Source organism: Phymastichus coffea, unplaced genomic scaffold, assembly GCF_024137745.1.
Source record: "Phymastichus coffea isolate CEN01 unplaced genomic scaffold, Cenicafe_Pcof_1.1 PCOF00002, whole genome shotgun sequence".
Classification (NCBI taxonomy): Eukaryota; Metazoa; Arthropoda; class Insecta; order Hymenoptera; family Eulophidae; genus Phymastichus; species Phymastichus coffea.
Window position 1 is genome coordinate 14,076,812 of NW_026706813.1, and position 16,041 is coordinate 14,092,852.

The following is a 16,041-nucleotide window of genomic DNA, read 5'->3' on the forward strand; positions in this document are numbered from 1 at the left end:
CCATAATTTCAGTTTTGTTTTCCTAGTATGTAAATTTTCTTTGTTAAATAATGTAATAGTCTTAATATAACTGTTTTTGATACTATTGGTCTCAATCTTCTTGGTACTTGTAGGCTGTTGTTTCTTGTTTTCTTGTTTTTATTATTGTATGTTATAGAAAGTTCATCGTAATGGTACAGTAGTGAATCTAATGAGAAGGTTTTTCCTTCATAAAGAGGTTGTTTCTCAATGATGAATTTATTTTTATTAGCTGTTTTAAGTAATCTGTTTTGTACATTTTTTAGTCCTTTAATTCTACCAAAATAAGTTTCTCCACATGCAATAATTCCGTAAAATGCAATTCTACAAAATAGGGCGTAATAGATCATCTTGAACACTTCCGTGCTAATTATTCTCGATAATTTGTAAAATATAAAGGTTAAAACTTGGTTCTTTTGTATAAATTTTGTAAATGAAGGTCCCATCTCATATTGCTACCAAAAGTTACACCTTGGTACTTTATGTAGTCTTGTCTTTAAATTGTTTTACCTTGTATAAAAATATTCAAGTTTTTATGTGTGCTATTACAGTTATTTCCAAATTGAAGATATGCTGTTTTATGAATGTTTAATGATAGTCTATTTAAGGCTAACCAGTCTAAAGTAGGAATCCTGTAACTCGTCATTTCCACAGTATTTTCTTAATTCAACCCTATTTGTCTAAACCAAAAATACTAACATTGAAAAGAAAAGCATTTAATTGCCACCTTAGCGTTAGATAACCTATCCTAATTGGTCTTGCATATTTATGCATGTTCTTAAGAATTTTGAGGTAGAAAGGTGATTCAATAAATTCTTAAAAAAAGATAGACATACAATTTTTTAGGTGATTTTTTTTTGTTTTTCAACATAATCTCCTTTTAGCCAGACAAACTTTTTTTGGTCTCCTTTGAGTTTTCTTATGCTAACAGAAAAAAATAATTTTCGATTTTACTTAAAATAACCATTTTTTCATATTATGATCTCTTCGTTCCAGATGAATCTTTATCCGATAAGTCACTTTATTAGGTTTGGTAATAAAAAATAATCACTGCGGCAAAAATCTGTTGAATAGTCCACTAATTCGAAATTCAGTTTCTCAATATTGATTATTGAAATTGCATAAGTATACGTTTGTGCATTGTATTGATGAAACAGAATTTTTTTTTTTGTTTAAATGAGAATGTTTTTCCTTTATTTTATAGCTTAACTGATTTAATAACGACATATACTAGGGTCATTCAATAAGTACGTACTTTTAAATCTAAAAACACTATTTATTTTGTAACGGAGAATCTCGGCTAGACCGATTTTGTCCGTTTGGTTCTCGCAAATGTCCGTGCGCCGCGCCAAGCTGAGAGTGTGTGCGTGTAGTACGCACACTCATGCTTGAATTTTTGTTTACAAGATGCTCTACACGGACTGAGCTGACGGCTGGAGCGATCGAGATGGCGCAGAAGAAGAGAGCGAGAGAGAGAGAGAGAGAGAGAGAGAGAGAGAGCGCTCGAGTTGCGGATGATTGCGGAAAATTTGGGAGAGTCTCTGCTTGGCTTTGGGCAGAGAAAGTCGCGCGTGGATTAAACTGAAGGTTACGGCTTTTCCGAAGTTGGCTCCACGACCTTGTCAACGTTTCTCGTTTTCGGAGAACGCCCAGTGCGCGGACGAGTATTGGAGTGTGTGGCTTGGTCGCGCCCAGCCGTGTCCCGAAGGATACCCGGCACCGATGCTTGTGGGTAACTGGCGAGGTGCGCGAGTGCGTCCGTCAGCAGACTTTATCGCTGCTGCAGTACTGAGCAACGAAAAGGCAGCGGAAACAACAACGACAGCAATCAACGAACGGAACAACGGATTGAGGCAGCAGTATTGTAGAGCGAACGAGAGAACGAGCAAGAGGAAAACAGCGACAACAACAAACACCAGCGAAACGGTCAGCAAGAAGGAGCGCACCAGTGACGTCATACTGCAGAGCGTTCTTACCGTTGGAGTGGCTGAAGGTCGAGGTTGGTGCCGTGTTTTCTCTTGTTTCTCTCTCTCTCGCATGTTTGGGAGCTAGCTTATGGGTGGTAGCACAGCAGACCTGCTGGCTACCCCGTTGATGTATTAACGGCGGAAAGTTTTTGTCGGGCATTATTGTAATAATTTTGTTTAAAAAGGAAATCGACAGGCTCGCCAGCCACCGATTCACCTTCGCGTTCAGGTTTGTTATTGTGCCGCTCGTAGTGTATAGGTGTAAGATCGCCGTCTTGTAATTTATTGTTGACGATTAAAGGATTAGTGTGTTAATCCGTTGTTGTGTTTATTCGCCACTGTATCACTCCTCATCCCGACTTTGAATCTGTGCGTTTAACGTGGTTGTGCTCGACGCGTTATTCAGTCGTGGGAACGTCTTTTGCTTCCCGAATCCCCAAATAAATAATTTCTGCGCACGGCCAAGAGCTACCCAGACGGGATCGGTCGCTGATTCTCCGTTACAATTTAAATAGTTCGTAATAGTTTTTAACTCTATACATTCACTATAGTAGTGTTCAAGCTTTTTAATGTTTTCTGAAAAGTAATTTTAATTAAACTCCTCAAAATACTGATTTGTCGCAGTAATTACCTCTTCGTTGGATACAAAACTTTTACCAGCTAACTCAATTTTTATAACAGAAATAATAAATAATCTAAAAGGACGAAATCTGGAGAATAAGGTGAGTGAGAAAGTATTTTGTAGCGAATAATTTGACCGTTGCAATAGAACTCATTAAACTAGTTCATTCTCTCGCGATGGAAAAGAACTTTTTTCTCGAGAGATGGGGCCGCATCAAATCGATCTAAATGAGGCATAATATTGTCCAGTGATCGTCTAGCCCTTTTCCAAGTAGTCGATGTAGATGATTCCATACGCATCCTAGAAAACCGTGGCCATAATCTTGCCAACTGACTTTACTGTCTTTGCCTTCTTTGGGGCTGGTTCTCCTGCGGTAATCCATTGTTTGGACTATTCTTTGGTTTCAGGAGAGTATTCTTAAATAGAAAGATTGTGTTCATGTCTAATTAGTAATAATGAATCTAATTTATTTTTCATATTCATAAATATCGTTTTATCTACTAGGAATAGTAAGTTGTTCCAGCTTAGATAAATTATTTACGTGACCCCCTAGCTTCCCATACGATTTCTGCAAATGTGGATAATCCTATCGTTGATCAAGAGCATTTATATAAAAGATTCAATGTTTGAATTTTCTACCTATATAATCAAGCATACTTTCGATGTCTTCTCATTTATTATCTCCCTTAAACGGGATAAATGGAAAATTGCAAAGACGGTAAATGATCTACTTACGATGGAAGTTTCTACAAACAGTTCTACAAACAGTTATCGTGTGTTACTGTAATTAATAAGAAATTATGTCGTAAATACAATTATGTTAGTATACTAGATATAAAAATAGGATAGAATAAGCAGAACTTACCCTGATTATATTGTTCTAAGCTTGCTATACTCAGAAACAACGACATGATCATGGTAAGTTCATATTCTCTTCAACCTGTTTTTTTAACTTGAATCCTTAGGCCACTCACCTATCTCTGTTCGAGTTATTGTATTTTTTTCATCATGTTCTTTGTTTTCATGTTTTCTTAATGTTTTATCTGGTACATCAAAATCAGCTGCATTTAAGAAAAATTCTAGGTAATTATCAATGTTGCATTGAGATCTTTTTAAATTTCTGTAGTGTCCCAAATATCAAAGCACAGACGTATGAAAACACAACCTACTACTTGAATATCATTTTTGCATTGGCAGTACCAAACTTTAGTTGGGTCAAAACCATTCTTTTCACATTTAACCCTTTCAGGGGCGGTGGTAAATATATTTCTTACTTCAATTTCTCAGGTTTTCTCGTTATATTTCAGGATTATTACATGCTATGAGTATGAATTAACTTATATACTCATTAATGATATATCTACCTATTACTGCAATAATTTTTAAATAATTATGCATTTTGTAATTGTTATTAAAGAATGGCGAAAAATTCTCTTTTTTTACATTAATTCAGCCCTGAAGTTTCTACGATATAAACGAACTTCTAAAACATGTTGTTAGATTCTAAAAATGATACCCAAACTTACAGCTAATAAAAAGTAAAATAAATCAATTGTTGTTAGTTTTTATTTAATGAAAGAATGCGAAAAAATGCATATTTTTCACTAAAAGGTTCTATATCCTTTTATTAAAATTGATTATTGTACTCGATTTTATTGTAAATTATGGTATTTCGATTTCGGATGTTAGAATGAAAACTTTAAGTTATAACAAAATAGTCGATTCAAAATGGCGGATGCCAGCATACTATTGTCATACTAAAAACTAATATATTTTCTTATTTGATATGTCGATTGCATATAATTTCATATCCAATAATAAGCTTATGTAATATGGATATATATGGATCGGATGATGATGAAGAGCTTACTGATAACGAAGATGTCATTAATAAACGTGTGCAACAATTGAGATCTTCTCGACATACTGTCGACTTCAATTCTCGTAAGAAAACGAAAATGCCCGAGAATGAAAAGTTTAACGATGGGTTTGGAGTCGTTAAAGTAAGGAAAGTGCTGAATTGCCATTTACTGTGCATATTGGTTCCACAAATATTCCACAAAATATCAAAATACCTGGTGATTTGTTTCTGTTATTGTTTACTGAAAAAGATATTGATCTTATTGCGAAATAAACGAACTTGTACATAAGCCAAAACAATATTTCACCTGAAAAGAACGTTACGTGTGAAGAGATAAAAGATTTTGTGGGAATCAATAGGCTCATGGGCGTGAAGAGGCTCTCATTTTACCGTAAATATTGGTCGTGTAACTCGCAAATGCATGATGCCTATATAAATCCTGTAATGCCACTTAAAAGATGTCCATTTTTGCTGTCAAAAATTCATTTGAATGACAACTCCGCGGAACCAAAAAAGGGTTGACCAAATTTTGATAAGCTGTACAAAATTAAACCTTTTTTTGATAATCTTTGTGAATCCTTGAACTATTATTACGACCAAACTCAACACGAAGCTATAGATGAAAGCATGATCAAATTTTTGAGCAGAAGTAGCATGAAACAAAATATGCTAATGAAACCTATAAAAAGATGCTACAAATTCTAGGTAAGAGCTGATAAGAACGGTTATGTGTGTCAATTTCAAATGTACACTAGAAAAATTGGAAAAAACTCGAAAAAAATCTTGGTGAGCGAGTTGGAAAAGACTTATGAAGGAATTTGGTCGGGAAAAGTTATCACATTTACTTCGATAATTATTTTTCATGCGTAAATTTGATGGTCTCATTATTAAATGGAAAAATCTTCGTATGTGCAACAGTACGAAAAGGTAGGTCTAGTTTGCCAAAAATTCAGATGAATGATAAAGATATGAAAACAGGCAACAGGGAACTCCACACATCTGTGAAGATGGACGGTGGGTAAAATGGTTAGATAAGGAGCCAGTTCAATTTTTATCCAATTTTCATGATCCCTCAGTCTCAATAAGTGTGGGTCGTTCACGAAAGGATGGATCTATTTTGGAAGTCACTTGCCCCGAAATGGTGAAAGATTATAACCAACACATGGGATATGTAGATAAAGCTAATCAATTGAAATCAATCTACGAACTTCGTAGGAAAAGCAACAAGTGGAGGCATCAAATTTTTTGGCACTTCATGAATGTTACTGTAGTGAATTCTTTCATAACATACCGCTTATATTTTTCCAATAGCAGATTGTTGCTCAAACATTATCGATTACAAGTTATCGATCAGTTAGTAGGAGTATCTAAACGTTCTAAGCGAGGAAGAGCAGCTACGAGTAGTTCAACCTCTGTCAATCAGAAATCTCCAAAGTCTGTTCAGTTGAGACCAACTGAAGCACTGAGAACATCTCAATCCACTCATTTTCCTGCAGCTTTTACTTCTTTTCGAAGATGTAACGTGCCATTATATATTTCTACTGAGATATATAATAATATTCTATGAAGATATTTCATAGAAAATAATATAAGCAAAATTTAATTTTTTTCTAAGAATACTGAATGCAAAACGTTATATTTATTATGTGTTATAAATGCCAAAACCTGTTAAATTTCTAAATAAAAATGAAAAAACAAAACAAACAAAAAAATACTAAAAACAAAAAAAAGGAACTAGTTTCTCTCTACATTCACATCGTTAGTTCTAGGTAATGCGAAGAGGGAGAATTTCTGCATTTTTTTATTGACTGTGTCATTCGAACGTATTTTTTTCTGAAAAACTATGCAATTTTGAACAAAATATCTATAGAGTTTTTTTTGCATGAAATTCTATACAGAACACAGTATGATTGGTTTTATTTGTATATTTCCACATTTTTTGCTTCAGGTCCACCATATTACCGCAGCCATTTAAAATTTTCAAATTTTGATTTCGAATTTGTGATAAGTGAGTCTAAAATCAAATGAATGTAACAACAATTACTTCTGAGCAACACAGATTGGAAAAGTTGGAAAATTTTTAATCAACTACATTTGATGAAAATTTTAATATTTTTTTTTCAAAAGCTATGCAATTTCGAACAAAATACCAAGAAAACTTTTTTACTTGAAAATATATGCAGAATACTCTACTATTTTTTTTATTTGCACATTTTATAATTTGGCATATGGGGTCCGCCATATTGCCGATGCCATTTTGAATTTTTACATTTTGACTTCGGATTTGTAATCAGTGACCCTAAAAATATAATATGATTATAACGATTTGGTACGATTTTCAGTTTAATTGCACCCCTGAAAGGGTTAATTCAAATTTGATATTGTTTGAAGCTTGTATAATGACATTACAGTTTTATACTTTGTATATTGTGCCCGTTTTTATGTATGTATAAAACGTAATTTTTATCATTGTCGATATGGCTATCATGCATGCTGATCAGGTTGTCTCTTAACACGTATGTTGTGGTCTCTCTTTGTCCACACTTATCATATTTCGTTCTCCTTAATTTTCGAATTATAAAAATACGCCTAGTCCATGTCACCGCTATCATTATTCGCCTTGAATGTTTTCTAGTTATAGAAAATTCATTATTTTAGTTACTACTTACGATATTGTATAGGTTTTACAGTTCATAAACATGATGGTCAGTGTTACAATCATTAGATTAGGATTGACTATTATCGAACTATTTATTGAACGACTTTGACGTCGACATGTAAATTTATTTCATATTGGCACATGCTCGGATGCCTGACTCGTAATCCAGATTCTTGAAAATGGTTGATAACTATCCCGTAAGAAATACTTCTTTGTCCTTGTCCTTGTTATCGATACTGTTGTTAATGTTGCAATTAACGATTTAAAAATATTGGCTGACATCATTTACATGAACAAACGGTTCTTGACAAATACGATGAATAAGTGCTCAAACATCTCGAGGAGTTGTTACCCGTTGGCGACCTGTCCTGACCGACGAGCATACTCATCTCGGTAACGTGCAATGAAACGATACACAACTAAGGCGCTGATGCTCAACATGTTACCGACATCACTGTAACCTAATCCGAATCCTCTTTAATAAGAGATAAATCAAGGAATGTCTAGCTTAGATAAGGATCGGCGAGGCTTGATTCAGAAATAGAAATAAATTCAAAGTTTACAAAAACTTTTTATTAATTATTTTCCTATCCGTTATAGAAATGATGTAAAAATAGTTTAAAAAATGGTCCGTTTAAAGTCCAATTTAAAATCGCAAGAAGTAACAAAATCGTTTGCATAATGTAATCGCATGAAAACCGTAGGGTAGAGTAAGGATACAGCTTGGAGGTATCCATTTTTTTAATTATTGAAATTTTTTTTATATAGTGAAGTTAAGACACGCCCAGCCTGACAAGTAATAAATTTAACGCAATATATTTTTAAATTTTGTAAGCAATTTTTGAAGAAAAAAAATGTTTTAATTACTATCATAATTTATTAACATTTAAGGAACAAAAACATATTCCTTTAAATCTTTATAAAAGCTTGATGATTCGATCCGGAAAAACGGCTTGATCGATTGCTTTGAAAATTGGTAGGATTGTCAAGTTGAGGCAGAATTTCCAAAACTCAAAAAGCCATATTTTCTTACTTTTTTAAAATTATTACCGAAGATTGAAAGTAAATTTTACCAGTAACCAATGGATAGGGTTTATAGTGAATCCATTCTAGTTATTAAAACTGTTTTTCTATTTGTTGTACGATTACACCGGCACACAAAACAATAGTGGTCTGTTTAAGAAACCAGACCTATCTATCCTTATGTATTTTGATACGTTTAATCCGAATCCGACGTTGGTTTTGCCTAAACACCCTCAAAATTTTCTATAGTCGTGAAAAACCATAAAAAATCGAGAAAAATAGTAAAAATCTGCATATGAGAGCAAAACATTTTATTTTTGCTTTTTATTTTTTTTTTATGACACCGACTCTGTTTGCTCTGCTCCTTTTTCCTCTTGTAACGAACTTTCTTTTCTTCAAATGACCTGTTAAAAAATTTCTTTTTCTTTTTCTGCTGTTACTTACAATAGCTCTTTTTACCATCTAGCAAAAGTCTGCCATCATGTTAACGTCATATTTTCCTTGGTATCGATTCTCCATTACACTTATATTTAAATGGAACCATTCTCCTTGTTCTTTGCTCAAGATTAAAAGGGAAGTAATCAAGATGAGAATGTAAGAAATGTATTTTATAGCTGTCAAGCAATCCGAATTTGAATAATTTTTTAACATTTCTTCGACAAGTTCCTTATAGTTCTCACTCTTTTTATTTTCTAAGAAGTTCTCTCATATAGATTTTAAATTTTACTATGTGGCTTTTTCATTGGCAGTTATTTTTGTCATGAAATTTTTATTATAAAATAGAGCACGAATTTGAAAATCATCACAAATACCTTCTTTCATTTTAGCATCTCTTATTGCGGGAAAATTTTCTCCTAAATGCACGAAAAATCTCATTTACATACTGTTTCACAAGATCAAGTTTGATATGAAGTGGAGGAAGCAGATACTTAGATGGATCAATCAATGGTGGTCGTATAGCGTTCTTCGGCCCTGATTCAAAATCTGCCCTAGTTAACAAAAAAATTGTAAATTTACATAACCACTGAAATAGTCCGCTCCATCAAGCCAAAAAGACTGCTACTCCTGTATGACTAATACTACTGATTTTCACATTACTACTAAATTTAGAATTGTGTATGCAGACGTTTCTTCAATGAAAAACCCTCAAAAATTCATAATCGAGGATGAAACTGGGACGTCTGAATACATGGATGTGGACAATTTAAGAGTAGAAGAGGAGATATAAGTATAATGAAAAGTCGATATAAAGGACAAATATGACGTTACCATGATAGCAGACTTTTTCTAGATGGTAAAAAGAGCTATTGTAAGTAATAACAGAGAAAGAAAAAGAACTCCTTTGCACAGATGATTCGAAGAAAAGAGAGTTCGTTACAAGAGGAAAAAGGAGTAAAGCAAACAGAGTTGGCATCATAAAAAAAAACAAATAAAAAACAAAAATCATATTTAGAAAAGAAAAAGAACTTCCTGAATGCCACGATTTACGTTTTTGTCTTTTTCACAATATTTTTATTTTTTGAGCGGTTTTACAAGATTTTGACATTTTTTAATTTTGGAATATAAAAGTTATATACTCATCAGATTTCATTTTAGACGACTAAAATTCACATAAATCATTCATAAGACGCTCACAAAAAAATGTATTATAAATAAATTATGCTCCTAAATGCAAATTTTTATGATCTTTCGCGATTTTTTATGGTTTTTCACGGTTTAAAAAAAAATTTGGGGGTATATGGACAAAACCAACCTCGGATTCGGATGCAGTGTATCAAAATACATAAAGATAGATAAGTCTAGTTTCTTTTTTTTTCCGATGTTATTAATTATTGCGATATTGGCGATAGACAATAACAGAAGCATTTTTCATTAAAAATTCGATATCTCAGTGACAAATGGACAAAAAGAAATAGAAAAAACGAAATTTAAGCTGAATAAATAAGCTAACTGAAATTTATGTTTGTACGAACGAAAAAAATTTCCGAAGTATGTGGACTCAAAAAAGTAAACAAAAAATTTTTGTTCTCACTCCTTTTCTTGTTTGGAATAGTCCAGAATCCAGATAGCAAATGAAAAATTGGAAAATCCTGAAACAAGAAACTTGAAGCTTTAAAATGCTTTTTCTTTATCTCTATATGATCATTTTTCACAAAAATACAGCCCTATAAAAATCGCCGAAAAAATATAGGAATTTTTTCTGTTCCCTTAATTTTTTTCCAGTAGTATTTATGATCCACTAATACCATTATTAAGAAGGAAAGGAAATGAGTTGGTAAAGTGCAGATTGTACTATTTGATTTCAGCCAATTGTTAAACTCAATTTTAAACGATATTAAGATTGTAAAATTGTTAAATTATGTATGTAAAATATTTATGTATGTGTCAATGTACTATTGTTGATTTATTATTTATTTCGATTGTATTTGTTATGCTCCAATAAAGTGGTTCTGATTAGGTTGATAAATCTAGTTAATGAAACGTTAAATTAAAATATAATATACAAGCTTACATTGATGTACTACAATGTTTTTACCTACAATATTTATAATCAGTAAAAAAAAGTAAATTAGTAAAAAAAGTAACTAAATTTCAAAATTTTCGAGAGGTAGATATATAAATTTTTCTGTTTTCAGTTTTACACTGTTGTTAAGAATGTCAAGAAGGCACATCAAATTCAAGAAAGTGGTGAGTTTCAAGAATTCAATGATGACATTGAGTATATTTTAGATACTCTTAGAGAAAATAATCCAAATGCTACACGCTGTTTGTCAGCTATTCGACTTGCAAGCAAATGCATGGCACCAGCTTTCCGTATGCATGTCCGTGCTCATGGTACTGTGGCCAAATTTTTCAAAGCATTGTATGACGCGACAAACGATCAGGTAAATAAAAATATAATTATACCTATGCTTTAACACTTTTACGCCTTCGACCTTATATACACATACCTTTATAGTCATATTCATACAAATTGTTAATTTTTGTGTCTCAGACAAATATGGTCCTATAAATCTTCATGGTTTTATTGTAACCGTAGTATGAAAAGAAGCTCTTTCGAATGGTATATTTGATATAAAGATGAACATAATTTTATGAAATTTGTGAGGACAACAAATAAAGTGAATATGTTATACCATATACAATATTGGATGATTTGTTAATAAAAATCTGGACGATAATTTCGAAGGAATTATGGAATAGTTCTTTCTCAATTTATGAGATACTCTGCCATCGACACACTTTATTCGTCTCCGCAGCAATAGTCGTATAATTTTTTCATTGTTAGATGTGAATTGCAAATCCATCTACGGATTTTTAGACCAACATATTAGAAAGATATTTTTTAACATTCAATGATATACGAGGTCTGTCCGGAAAGTATCGGGCCTGTCTTTATTCACACTGGCGTTATTCTTTACCATCGGGCGTTATTCTTTACCATTGGGCGGCATCCTTTAAAGTAATTCCCTTTTGATTGAATAATATAGTTCTAGTGATGTTTCTTTTTATCGAAACAATCCTGGAACTCACTTTCAGGGATGGCCTCGAATACGCTCATTTGCATTATTTTCAGCTGTCGTTTTCTTATTAACATGCTGTACTTCGAGTGGTTCATTTGAGTTTTGGAAACAACCAAAAGTCACAGGGAATTATGCGAGGACTGTACAGAGGTTTTTGAAGCAATGCAATACTATGTTAACTCAGAAATTACTACATAAGATTCGATGAATACGCTGGTGCATTATCGTAATGGAGGAGCTATTTACTACTTGACTAGAATTACAGGCGATTTCTTCTTACTGCTTTATGCAAATGTTTCAAAATTTGAAGGTAATATTCTTTAATGATTGTTTGACCTGTCAGTATATATTAATGAGGCATTACACCTTAACAATCGAGAAAAACAATCGATATTGATTTGACTTTGACGATCCATAGTGATTCCGCTGTGAAGACTGTTGATTTGTTTCAGGATCATAACCATAAACCCATTATTCATTACCAGTAATAACCTTTTTAAGCATAGTATCAGCGTTATTAACCATTACTTAGTTATCCTGAGCAATTTGTAAGGGAAGCTCTTTCTACTTTGCAATGAGCATTTGCAAATTATAGCTTTAAGTATTCTAAGGTCTTCTTCTAGTTCCCGCACAATCATACCATATCTTATTCGATCGCAAGTCGCACCCGTTCAATATTATCCAATGTTTCATCGTTGAAGGACGATTAAAACAAGAATCACTATCAACAAAAATGTGGCCTCCTTTGAAAGTATTATACCAATCTTTTATTTGGTTTTGCTCATACATTCGTTTCCAAAGACCTTTTGCATCATCTGAATAGTTTCCGAACTTATTTTTCTGAATTGGAAGCAAAATTTGATGCAAATTTGTTGATCTTCATTTTTAGTCATTTTTAGTAATCATAAAATTAACCAAACGCAAAAATAACTTTTTTAAACAAAAACGCACTGTGTATGAACTATACGTTCTGCAGATGTGAGCAACAACTGATAGGTAGTGAGGCTTTACTATTGACGTTCATGCCCTGCAGAGGTAGCTCTAACATTATGGTGCAGTGATATAAAGATAGGCCCGATACTCCGAAAAGACCTTGTTTATAATGCGTATACTAAGATATTTTTCTCGAGTTTAGTAGAACAATTATCGTAACGAAAAATATGAAACTTTTTAGACCTAAGTAACTTCAGGTACACAGAAATTATCTAATAATTAGAAAAATTTCATCATAGATCTTTCCAAATTATCTAAATACGAAGGTTGTCCGATAAATACTTAGCCTACAAAAGAAAAACGAAAATTTTGAAAAAGTGGCGTTTTATTTTTCAACATAGTCTCCTTTTAGTTCGATACACTTGGTCCAGCGATGCTCCAACTTCTTTAACCCGTCTCAAAAATACGTTTCCTCGAGGTCTGAAAAGTAAGCTTCCGTGGCAGCGATTACCTCCTCATTCGACTCAAATTTCTGCCCGGCGAGTGACTTTTTCAAGTTTTGAAACAAAAAGAAGTCGCACTGGGCTAAATCTGGAGAATACGGTGGATGGGGCAGCAGTTCGTAGCCTAATTCGACCAATTTGGCCATGGCGACGGCGGAGGTGTGAGCCGGTGCGTTGTCGTGGTGGAAGAGCACTTTTTTCTTCGCCAAATGGGGCCGTTTTCTGTGCAATTTGACGTCGAATCGGCCCAATAATTCGGAATAGTACAGCCCTGTGACCGTTTTGCCCCTCTCCAGGTAGTCGATGTAGATCACACCTTGTGAATTCCAGAAAACGGTGGCCATCACCTTTGCAGCCGATGGGGCAGTCTTCGCTTTCTTCGGAGCACTTTCGCCGGGTAAAGTCCACTGTTTCGACTGTTCCTTGGTCTCTGGTGTATACCAGTGGATCCATGTTTCGTCGACTGTCACGAAACGACACAGAAACTCCTTCGAATTGCGCTTTAACAGCGTCAGACTTTGCTCTGAAGTTGTCTCACGGTTGCGCTTGTTGTCCGTCGTGAGCAAACGCGGCACCCATCGCGCCGACAGCTTTCTCATGCCCAAAATTTCATGCAGGACATGACCCACGCGGTCTTTTGAGATGCCTACGATCTTAGCTATCTCGCGCCCCTTCAATCGTCGATCTGCCAATACGAGATCGTGAACTTTTGTCATATTATACTCCGTGGTAGCTGTTTTCGGAGCACCTGGACGTGGCTCTTCAAAAATCGACGTGCGACCACGTTGAAACTCGTTCAACCAATTTTTGACGGTCGCCACCGAAGGAGAAGAGTCACCGTACGCAGCATCCAAGCGCTTTTTGATTTCGCTACGCAATTTCCCTTTCAAAAACAAGAATCGAATCACCGACCGATACTGCTCTTTTTCCATTTTTCAAAAATCAACGGACACACTTGCTTTCACACGCTGTCAAAAATAAACTATAACTCCGATCCGGCTGAAATCTTGACAGTAACCATCGAGAAGGTTATACTACGTGATAGAATATTTCTTTTGCGAGAGTGACGCCATCGGGTGATGAGGCTAAGTACTTATCGGACTACCCTCGTAGTATGGAATTATTTTTTACTTAAATTTTAGCTTAGTATGAAGCATTAATTCTTATAATATTAGTATTTTAATAAAGTTTTTAATATTTTTTCTATTCGTAAAATGCTTTCAGCTAATCTAAATGTTATATTGAAAATATTTCCGGAGTGTGTTTTTTGTTTAATTTTTCTTTTAAAGCATTTTATAATTTTATTTTCTTTTGGTAAAAGGTGGACTGAAAGTTTCATTTTTTCTACTACAATTGCTATTCTATCAGATTGAATGAAAATTTCTCAGCTGTTGAATATACCATCTGGAGGAACTTCGATAAACCTTTAAAATAAATCCACGTGGAGGTCTGGAGGTTATTTTTTAATTGAGATATACGAGGTGTGTTCAAAAAGTAAGTTGACTTTGTATTTTTAAGAAAAAATATTTATTTATTTATCTATATTTATGTTGTCCCTTATGTTGTCCCCTTCAAAGTAGTCCCCCTCAGATACAATACACTTATGCCAACGTTTTTTCCAATCCTCAAAGCACTTCTCATAAGCACTTTTCGGTATAGCCTTGAGCTCTTCCAGCGATGCAGTCTTTATCTATTCAATCGTTGCAAATCTCCGTCCTTTCATAGGGTTCTTTAGTTTTGGGAACAAGAAAAAGTCACATGGGGCCATATCCGGTGAATATGGTGGCTGAGGCATGATTGTGATGTTGCTTTTGGCCAAAAAATCTCTCACAAGCAAAGATGAGTGAGCAGGGGCATTATCGTGATGCAAAAGCCATGAATTGTTTTTCCACAATTCTGGGAGTTTTCTTTGTATTGCTTCTCGCAAACGACGCATAACTTCAAGATAATACTGTTTATTGACGTATTTATGGTAAGAACTCCTGATGCACCACGCCATGGTAATCGAAGAAAACAGTGAGCAAAACTTTGACATTTGATCGAACTTGGCGTGCTTCTTTCGGTCTTGGCTCATCTGGGCTCTTCCATTGGGACGATTGGACTTTGGTTTCGATATAATAACCATATATCCATGATTCATCATCAGTTATGACCCTTTTGAGTAAATCTAGGTCGTCGTTGACGTCATTCAACAATTCTTGAGCGATGCTCATGCGACGGTTCTTTTGGTCAAAATTTAGCAATTTCGGAACAAACTTTACTGACACACGTCTCATGCCCAAAACGTTAGAAAAAATTTCATGTCACGAGCCAAGCGATATACTAACATCCTCAGCAACTTCTCTGATAGTGATTCGACGATTTTCCAGAACAATTTTCTTCACTGCTTGAACGTTTTCATCAGATCTTGACGTGCTTGGGCGTCCAGAGCGAGGCTCGTCATTGGCATTTTCCCGGCCATCTTGGAAGAGTTTGTACCACTTGTAAACATTTTTTTTACTCAGAACATTTTCACCGTATGCCACCGTCAACAATTCAAGTGTTTCGGAGCACTTTATTTTATTTTTTACACAAAATTTGAGTCAAATCCTTTGATCCATATTTTTCGATAGCAAGAAATCGCCGAGCACGCAAAACACTTATAACCTTTGCGCCTCTCACAACCAAACAAAAAATGCTATACACTTGGAACTTGGTACAGATGTTCGGGAAGAGTGTACCAATATAACAAAACAAAAAAATCGATAATCGAAAGTACGTTGCCCGTGAAATTTGAAAAGTCACCTTACTTTTTGAACACAGCTCGTATGTTGAGCGAAAAGCTTCTGAGTAAAAATTTGCACAAATGTTATTATGAAGGAATCATACATAGGAGACAATAAATATTAGACTAAGTTATGTTGCGTCGAGTAAAATCACATTTACTCTACT

The 16,041-nt window shown here is 34.2% G+C and overlaps 1 protein-coding gene across 1 annotated transcript in view; it reads left to right on the top strand.

Annotated features, from left to right (window-relative positions):
- The window catches only part of LOC131663150 (protein wings apart-like), a 334,256-nt gene that overhangs the window by 141,992 nt on the left and 176,223 nt on the right, over positions 1 to 16,041 (top strand). Inside the window, exon 4 of the mRNA XM_058933320.1 lies at positions 10,787 to 11,035. Within this exon, the coding sequence (XP_058789303.1) occupies positions 10,787 to 11,035 (249 nt within the window). The remainder of the gene's footprint in view (positions 1 to 10,786; positions 11,036 to 16,041) is intronic.